The sequence below is a fragment of the Ips typographus genome, linkage group LG12, assembly GCF_016097725.1.
Source record: "Ips typographus isolate SLU linkage group LG12, UJ_Ityp_2.0, whole genome shotgun sequence".
Lineage (NCBI taxonomy): Eukaryota > Metazoa > Arthropoda > Insecta > Coleoptera > Curculionidae > Ips > Ips typographus.
The window spans coordinates 10112598-10123037 of NC_138433.1; the positions used below are offsets into that span (position 1 = coordinate 10112598).

The 10440-nt window shown below is 38.6% G+C and overlaps 1 protein-coding gene across 1 annotated transcript; it reads left to right on the forward strand.

The window, feature by feature from the left end:
* The first annotated feature begins 327 nt into the window (after positions 1-327).
* On the forward strand, positions 328-1083 carry LOC145736241 (uncharacterized). Its single transcript, XM_081990542.1, has one exon. The coding sequence runs from the start codon at positions 328-330 to the stop codon at positions 1081-1083; it is 756 nt and encodes a 251-aa protein (XP_081846668.1).
* Positions 1084-10440: the final 9357 nt, after the last annotated feature.

Here is a 10440-nt window from a genome sequence, read left to right on the forward strand (position 1 = left end):
CACGGCCGGTTAGAACTGAAATACAAAAGTTATCCGGGCTTATAAGCCGTGGTGAAATTGAATTTCTTCCTGACGTTTCGTCCACATCTGCGGCGGACATTATCAACAGTGGACAAATACAAATTACATGCCTTAACTTTATCTCCAGGTGACGTTCCTTGTGAGTTTGATGTCGTTTCTTTATTCACTATGGTACCCATCAAAACGGCTATGGAGCAGATAGAACGAGATTTTCTACTGGACATCGCCAAATTTTTCAGACACTGCCTAACCACTACTTACTTCTAGTGGCAGGGTGAATTCTACGAACAGAATGATGGTGTAGCAATGGACAGTCCTCTCAGTCTGGTAATAGCAAACTATTTTATAGAAACATTTGAAATAAATGCCATAGACACCGCTCCAAAGAAACCAAAGTGCTGGTTTCGATACGTTGACGACACCTTTGTAGTTTGGAGCCACGGTGAAGACGAACTGCAGCGATTCTTGGTACATCTAAACTCCGTAAATCCAAGAATTCAATTTACTATGGAGACCGAAAAAGAAGGACGTCTACCTTTCCTGGATGTAATGGTGAGATGGAAACCTAATGGAACACTGGCTCACACGGTGTATCGAAAATTAACACACACGGATCGTTATCTCAATAGTGGATCTAATCATCACCCTAGCCAAAAAAGAGGAGTGATCAAAACCCTATCGGAGCGGGCAAAAAGGATTTGCGAATCATCAGAATTAGAAAAGGAGCTTAAACATCTGGAAATGGTTTTAGGATGGAACGGATTCAGTAGACAACAATTCAACAGAGCCACACGCCCAAGAAACATCGAACTACGTAGACAGCAAACGGGGGATGTTGAAGAGAAAGTTGGTTGGACTTGCTTACCATACATACACAAGGTCACGGATACGATTGGAAGAATTTTAGAGAAGCATAAGGTCGAGTCTGAAAACGGTCTTTTAACCCACCCGCACGATACAACAGAGTCTCAGATCGGCCAAGGACAAACGGGATCCTTTATCGGCTTCTGGAGTTTACAGGATCCCTTGCAGCAGTGGATCCGCATACATTGGAACGACTAAACGTAGAGTCAACACAAGAATAGCAGAGCACAAGAGAAGTTGCAGACTAGGACAGACCGAAAAATCAGCGGTGGCAGAACATGCACTTTCTAGAGGAGATGATATTCGTTTTGAAGAGGTGGAGGTTTTGGATCAATCACAGCGTGACTATCCTAGATTAACTAGAGATGCCATTGAGATCTTTAAGCACGAGAACATCATCAACAGAAAGGAAGAGATCACCTTGTTGGATCAGGAGTGGAAACGAACCTTGCGCCAGACTTCTTGCGCGCCGATGCGTAGCCGTTATGCGCATGTGCAGCCCTCACTGGTGTAGATGTCTTTGGACCACGGCTTATAATCCCGGATAACTTTTGTATTTCAGTTCAAATTCAAAATTAATAAAATACCTGCTACTTAAAAGAGGTAATTATAATCATCATCGTTATTGCCAAAACCTCTTTCCCTTGGTTAATAATTAATAATTACAAAGAAAAGTCGTAAATACTATTATCAGCATGTGAGTTTATGTACTTTTTATTTAAAGAGATCGTAAGTGTTAAAACTACTAACACTTATAATTTTAATCATTTCAGTTATGGACTATGACCTGAAAAGAAAATATTGTAACATCACACGACAAACAATTGAAGTTTATTTATTAGTTTGTCAGCAATGTCAATTTAAAAAAGAAGGTTTAGTAGTAAAGCCAATTATAACAAATGAAATAAATTCTCGTTGTCAGGTATGCTGATCGGAACACAAGGTAAGCTAGATGAAGATTGTTAAAACAATAATTATAAAAACTGAAATACATTATCTTTATTAATTTACTTTAACAATTGCTCAAAATGAGGACTATATAACCTCATTGATTCAGTGACAAAAAAAAAACACATTAAATGTAGCAAAATCTCGGAAACGGTAGATAGACATAAAGTCGTATTAATAAAAAATGGTTAGAAACACATTGCGATTCTAATTTTATAAGAATATACCTACAGTGATTTTTTTTATTTAAAATAAAAAGGGTGATGTGATGATAATGTGATTTTAATACAAGCGGCAAAGTAGCAATGATGAAACTATTTTGGATCGTTAGTAGAAGTCCAAAAATATATTAACCAATGCCAGATAGATACTCGATTGATACTAAGAACAATTTTTTAGGGTTCAGCAAAATTTCTTTCAAGCGAAGCAAATTTTAACTTCTTTAAAGAACACATTTATTTTTTAACCCCAACGGTCAATTTCGCACATGTGCTGCAATAAAACTTATCTGTTGCTTCACCATTTGAAATTGTTACACTTTACGGGGTTCTTTTAGAGACGTGAGACTTTGAATAAACTCAAGAAACTTTATTCAATACCTAATTACACTAAAATTTACAACACTAGAAATCATTTTTAAACCACTAAAGTCACGTTTACCACTTTTCACTACTTCGCTCTTTTGCTTCGCTTCGCACACTAAAAGTTGTAGAGCACATTTTCGGCTATCAACTTGTAATTTTTTCAATACCGTAGATTTACCATTAAGACGAAAAACGGCTCTAAAATTCGGAAATTCTCGCGCCAAGCGGTCGTTAAGGAAAGTTTATATCCAGCCGTGCTACCAACCTTTCAAAATCATAACAAATCGTTGTCAGTCATTCTGTAATCAAAACATTCAAAACAAGTTTATTTAGTAATAATAATTTTGAGTTACTACCCACATAATGCGAAGAAAATACAAATAAATCGTGATAAAAATACTTTATCAGTAGCCACAGCCCAAAAATCTGGTAAGTTGCATTTATAACCTCATTCAATGTCTCTACTCAACTTATTTACTTTGTAGCAAAATTCTTTAAGAAAACACTGGTTTTGCTTGCAAATATTTAATGAGGACGACCGAATCACCTATCTCAAGCCTCTTCATAACACTGCCCAACGATTTAAAGTGATGAAAACAGTGGACAATGAAGCCAGATCTTTGAAGATAAGTTTCCTACTGTACAGGGACAACAACAAAGGGGCCAAATACTTCCTTCAAAAGTGGTGTGATTTAGCTTCAATGTGCTTAACTTCATGGACTATCATCAGCGAGGGTCTTCATCAGTGTTGCAACTAAAACTTAAATTAATTCAGTGTTGACATCTGACTTAAATCCCAAAATTTGATGGGACTGTGAAACTCTGAGAAACCCCTTCTAGGAACAGAATATGACAGAAAGACAAAAGTTTTTGTATATGGGTAGGTATTGTCAAAAAACCAACTTTTCAATTGAGCTATCTACATGAGCTGTTCTGTTCTAGGTTTAGGTATTAACATTATAATTGTGTTCTTTTTTCCACACACTCAATTGTTCCAAATAAAACTTTGTACACTGAACATTTGTATTAATTATTTATTCACAGTTCAAGGTACGGTAGGTAAGGTAGTATACATTTTCTTCAAGTGAAAAGCTTAGGTACAATGGTGGCAAAGAAAACTGGTCTTACCACATAAACAGTGATTGTTCCACAGATTGAGTGTGAGTGGGTAAACCTTTCACCATACAAGCTATGCTAAAAACAACTACTGTCTTACTAACCTAATGTTTGTTTGGATAATAATGGAGTTCCAAATTAGCAAAGGTAGGTGAAACGAGGATTGAAAGTCTCTAAAGAGAAACAATTTGCTTCTAATTCAATACACCATTTCACACGACATACCTTTACTAATCAAATGTGAACTCGAGTTACACATTACTTGCAAATAAACTATTCTTGGTTAGTAGACATTTTACAAGTATCCTTGTAGGTGAATGATGTTTAAGTTAACTAATGGAGCTAATTAAATATCAGTACTTACCTTATCCCGTAGAACTAGGAAAAAAACATTGACAATCAGTTATAAAAAATGCCTTTTTATTAACATCATACAATGTAAAACCACTTAAACACTATGGTGTGTTGATAACACTACAAAACAGAAGGATACAATAAAAGTAACAGTCACATAGGGCACTAAATTGCATCACTTTTGAGGGAAGTATTTGCCTTCTTTTGTGGTCCCTGTATAGTAAAGCAACTTATCTTCAAACATCTGCAGGCCTTCCTAGTCCATTGTTTTTATCACTTTAAATCGTTTGGTAGTGTTATGAAGAGGCTTGAGATAGGTGATTCGGTCATCCTCATTAAATATTTGCAAGCAAAACCAGTGTTTTCTTAAAGAATTTTGCTACAAAGTAAATAAGTTGAGTAGAGACATTGAATGAGGTATATTGATAACGCAACTTACCAGATTTTTGGGCTGTGGCTACTGATAAAGTATTTATACTATTTATAAAGTATCACGATTTATTTGTATTGTTACGTTTTTCCCGTGGGTTCACACAAAGTCAATTTAACTCAACAATTAATAAATTTATTACACTTCAAAACACTCCGTACAATAATTAACACAGCTACTAAAAACACTACTACAACTCCACAATTATTCCACTATTTAAACTTAACCGCGTTCCCAAATTCACTACTACACTACTCTCTTAACTACCACGCCGTCGTCAACGCCGCTTCTTTTATATTCGCAAACCACGTTCTAGAATGACCGCGAAACGCTTCGCGGTTTGCTTCGAATCTTCCAGGTGTGGCGCTTCCTAACTGTGGCCTACTTTAATACGCGCCCGGCCAGATATTGCGGCGCTTCGATTCCATCCCGATTCGAGTATAGTAGGCCCAAACCGTAACACTGCCCCCCTCTTAAAGCTGATCGTCCCGATCCGCTTCATCTTGTCCCTGGTATTTCTTGAGTCTGTCCAGATGGACAATTTTCATCTTGCCTTTGGGGCTGCGTTGGACTCTGTAGGCGACGTCGTTTAACCTTTTTACCACATTGTAAGGTCCCTCCCAGTGTCGTTGCCATCTTTGACTTAATCCTTTGCTCCTCCTGGGTTGAAACATGCAGACAGCATCACCTTCCTTATAATTGCCACCAGTTGGTCTGTGGTCCAGTGTCATCTTCATACGGTTGTTGTTTGGTTTCATCTTCTCTCTCTCAAGTTCCCGAATTGTGATGGATCCCTTCTGTAACGAACACTGGTCACACCGTTTACACCATTCCTCAACGTCCTTTCTGAAGTTAATCCAGTAAAACCGATCTCTTATTCTAGCCAAAGTCTGGTTTACTCCAAAGTGTCCTCCTCCGCGACTGTCATGTAGTTCTCGCAGCACATTCTCTTTGCAGGAATTGGACACTATTGTTTGGTAAACAAAGCGTTTTCCGTCTGGACTTTCCCATTTGCGAGTAATTAAGTCATCTCGCAGGCGAAGCGAATTCCACTGCAACCAGTAACCCCTTACTGTTGGTCCATATCTGGAAATCTGTTGCCAATCCGGTTTCAAATCCTTCTCTAACCATCTTCTGATTACTTTCAAATCAGAGTCTGAGCGCTGTCCTTTCAATATGTCTTCCTTAGAAACGCTGCTCTTCATTCTTTTTGTACCAATCCTCCAACCATTATGAATTTGTCCTTTCCGGTACCTTAAATCACTATCCAAAGCTTGACGATCCTCTACATATCGCGGTAAATGACTTTCTGGATTCTTCATTTCCTGCTCCTGGTTACGCCAGTTCTGCGGGGTCGGTAAACGAGACTGCTGTCTGCAATTCCATTGGTAATGTCCTTGACGTCCACAAGTATAACATGTAATGTTTCTTTTAACAGAAGAGTTCCAGTGATTTGTTCTAATGTCCTGATTTCGTCGGCACTGTGGGTTTGGAGAACAAGACCGCTGTCTGCAATTCCTTCTATAGTGTCCTTTGCGTCCACATCGATAACATTCCACTCTAGTGATAGGACGTGATCGTTCTAACTGTGTGGACTGACTATTTCCTAATGCTGCCATTTGTTGCACTATTTGGCCGAACATTGATTCAATTTTATTCATTGGTGTAGCAACATGATCGGCTGGCGGTACTCTTTCCTCTTGAATAGGCTCTGGCTTTAAATCATTGCACGCAGCTTCAATTTCCAGCGCTCGAATCAGTAATTCGCTGTTGTTGCTCCCTTTGAACATCTTCAGCCATTTCTTTACCTCCAGATCTCGAATCCCATCTACAAAATACTGTGCCACAAGTTCTTCTTGGATTTCATCCGGGACGGCTGGGTAAGCCAGATGCACAAGGCGACGAATTTCGGTTTCAAACTCTTCTAGATTTTCACCAGTTTTCTGCTGTCTTGCCATTAATTGCGTTCGATACAGTCCTTTCTTATGTTGATCCCCATAACGACGTTCTAATGCAGCTACTAATGCTTCATAGTTGCTTCGTTGGGCGATAGGCACCGTCTGTAACAGCTCCAATGCAGGTCCTCGTAATGCCACTATTAGTGCTACAGCCATTTCCTTGTTACTCCATCCATTTGCATTTGCAGCGGCCTCAAATTGGAGTTGGTACATTGCCCATGAAGTTTGACCGTCGTATGTGGGAGGCTTGATCTTGTTGAGCCCGTTTCTGGTGATCACTGTAGAGCTGGCTCCTCTGCTGTCAATTTTCTGCTCTAAGTCGCGTAGCTTTATCTCAACATCATTCTGAATTTTATTAATGTCGTCCCGAACATCATTAATGTCTTCCCGAACATCCTTTAATTTTTCCTCAACATCACACTCCATCTTTTTAAGACTATCGGATACATACTCTTGGATTTCTGTCTTGTTCCGTGCTAGAACGTTCAATATTTCTACGTTACGTTTTTCTTGCCGCTCTCTATCTTCTTGACGCATTTCTATATCTTGTTGTAGCATTCTTTCTTGTTGTTGTCGAATCCTTTCTTGTTCTTCCTTCTCTTGTTGTCGAATCCTTTCTTGTTCTTCCTTCTCTTGTTGTCGAATCCTTTCTTGTTCTTCCTTCTCTTGTTGTCGAATCTTTTCTGTTTGTTGTCGAATCCTTTCTTGTTCTTCTTTGTCTTGTTGTCGAATCCTTTCTTGTTCTTCTTTGTCTTGCTGTCGAATCTCTTCTTGTTTTCCAAGCATTGCCATAATAGCTGCAAATTGGGCCTCCATGTTTGCACTTTGACGTCTTGTTATTGGCATAAAATAAATTTAACACACCACTGTTCCGAAAATCTCTAGTCCGGTTCTGAACACAAGTCTTTAACCCGAAGTTTAGTTCAAATTCACCAATTGTTACGTTTTTCCCGTGGGTTCACACAAAGTCAATTTAACTCAACAATTAATAAATTTATTACACTTCAAAACACTCCGTACAATAATTAACACAGCTACTAAAAACACTACTACAACTCCACAATTATTCCACTATTTAAACTTAACCGCGTTCCCAAATTCACTACTACACTACTCTCTTAACTACCACGCCGTCGTCAACGCCGCTTCTTTTATATTCGCAAACCACGTTCTAGAATGACCGCGAAACGCTTCGCGGTTTGCTTCGAATCTTCCAGGTGTGGCGCTTCCTAACTGTGGCCTACTTTAATACGCGCCCGGCCAGATATTGCGGCGCTTCGATTCCATCCCGAATCGAGTATAGTAGGCCCAAACCGTAACAGTATTTTCTTCGCATTATGTGGGTTGTTACGTACGAAATAGAGCTTTCGTCCGTAACTCGTTTGGTTTGTGTTTTTAATGTCCATGGGCCTAGTTACACTAGTAGACCGATTCCGATCGCTTGATGGCTCCATTTGCACTTTGTGCACATTTTGGTGGTTAATGTGGGTGCGTGACCTGATGAGTTATCAGGTGCCGTAGTCACCCCACTTTGTGATATCGGTCTTTTTACCACTATAGCACCCGAACTGCCGACATCTGACCTAGGTTCTGAGCGTTGTGGCACGTGTGTGACTTAAATTGTTTTTTAATCCGTGATCATCTGGCCGAATTACAGGTAAATTGGTTTTATTGTTAGTTCTTTTGAATTATTTTGTATCGGCCCAATTTTCCAACACAGTATTGTGTTCGGCCCGACCGGAGATTCAAAGGCTTTCCGACCGGAGATTCAAGGGCTTTCTGACCGGAAATCTGAGGGTTTTCCGTCCGGAGATCTAGGGGCTTTCTGACCGGAAATCTAAGGGCTTTCCGACCAGGGATCCGAGGGTTTTCCGACCAGAGATCTAAGGGTTTTCCCGACCAAAGAACTTTTCAATCGGGGATTAAATAAGCCTAACCGGGACTGCTCCGTCCAGAGTTTACCGGACCAACCCACGTGTTGGAAAAGCCGACCAGTAGCCACAGAGTTTAAGAAGGTCAGAGCCTCAGTCAGAGTTGAACCACCAGGTCAATTCCTTACTTGATTTAGTTTTATTTGGTTTTTTTAGTTTATATTAGTTTGCTTTAAACAACTTCAACACTTGTCATTACCTCTGGTCACCTTTTTGGTTGCCGGAACAAGTGTTGAAGCTGTTTGTTCGTTTTCCCTGGTGTTCTGCTGTTTTCTGCCTTAGGTACCTGTCACCAGTTTCTGGTCCCCATTTCCTACCTGGAAATCAGCGGTGGCCACTACTGACTACTGGGGAGAGGATACTGGAGGTTCCAGGACCCAAACATCGTCTTTAAGAACTGGTAAGGGCAGTTAGAGACGGCTTGGCACTGCGAAAACTTTTCCTGTTTTTTTTTTTAATTTCAAATTTAACTTTCCTTTTTCATTTTATTTTTAAATTCAACTTTAATTTTGTTTTCTTTATATCTATTTTAATTCCTTCAATAATTTGGTTCTCGGCAACTTGAATTTTATTAATATTTGTAATTACTTTGTAAATTGTGAATATTGTAGTTTTTCTTTTTCATTTGTAATATACACGTGTACATATACAACTAACGGTTCGTTTGATTTCCTGCAGAATATTCAAGTGTGTTCATTTATAGCTAATTGTGAACTCATGCAATTAATCCACGATCTTGAGCAATCTAATTTAAAAATGTTGAAATCTCATTAAATCTCATTAACGTGAGGTTTCATCATAACAAATTGGCGCCCAACGTGGGGCCTTTTTGATTTTTAGTGGATTGAACGCGCTTGGATTGTGGGTTATCAGACTGCCTTGTTTGTGCATGTGTATTTTTGCATGGCTACAGTATTTGCTTAATTTTTTCACGGTGCCAGACGTGTTGATAGTTTAAAATATTTATTATTAAATTAAAGAGTGTCAAGTTTGGAATTGCTGGTTTATCGTACTATCGTTGAATTTTTACCTTTTGCTTTGCTTGTGACCGTGCCAATCTATTTTTAGACCGAAGTTTCAGGTTTGCCCCGTTATCTTAAGTTTTTTTTGTAGTTTTACCTATAACATTGTGGTTCGGTTTTGCAGTTAAAAGTGCGAATTGATTTTCTCTTTTGGTAGAGATTTTATTTGTACTGATTTGGACAATTTTAATTTTCCTTAATTTGATTAAGGGTTTAATTATTGATTGACTGATTTATTTGATCAGTTTTGAGTAACTTGGATCACAGGTAGTGATCAAGTTTTTGATTGTTGTCCAAGTCAGTTGTTTTTGTTGCGCTTTAACTGTAAAATTTATATATCACTTGTGTTTATTTAGTTTTTGGGGTTAAACTAGAAATTTTAATAATGGCTCTCCAAATTAATGCCTTGCAAGCCCATGAGCTAGATTATGAAATTTCCATCAGATCTATTAAGCGATTGGGTACTGTTGATCAGAGACGTAAAATTTTGAGTTGACTCTTGGCTCAAGAAAATGCCAATCGTAGTATTTGTCAAGTGTCGAACCCATTTGAATTTGATTTTGATGAAAAGGAGCTGGTGTTATCTATTGCATCAATTAAGGTGAAAATAGTAGGTTTTACCGGTACATCTAGTGATCCTTCATACAAGAACATTTCAACTCGGCTCTGGCATGTCTCAGGCCGACTTAATCGTATGAATCATACTTCTGATGAGGAAACTCAAAGGAAGAATGATTTATATGTTGAGATATTAACTTTGGAAGGTGATCTCGATGCTAAAGTTTTTCCAGCTGCTTCGACTCCTCTCGACCCAAATTTGGGTTCTGTCAGTTTTAATGCTAATGCAGTTAGTCAGGTTGTTAGCAAGTCTGTGCCTGTACATAAATGGGGACTGCAAAAGTTTACTGGCGAGGGTTCATTAATGGCTTTTCTTGAAAAGGTAGAAACCTTTAGAATGTCTCGTGGCTGTTCAACAGATGAGGTTTTTGCTTCTGCTGGAGACCTTTTTGATTCGCAAGCTTGGACTTGCGAGTGGTATAATCATCATAAAAAGGGGCGTTTTATTGATTGGGATGATTTAGTGTGTAAATTAAAAGAGACTTTTTTGCGTGACCACTATGATAGAAACTTATTAGAAGAAATCAAAGCTAGGAAACAAAACCCTAAAAAACCAGTTTGTTTATTTATTAGTTCTATGGAGGGTCTTTTTAA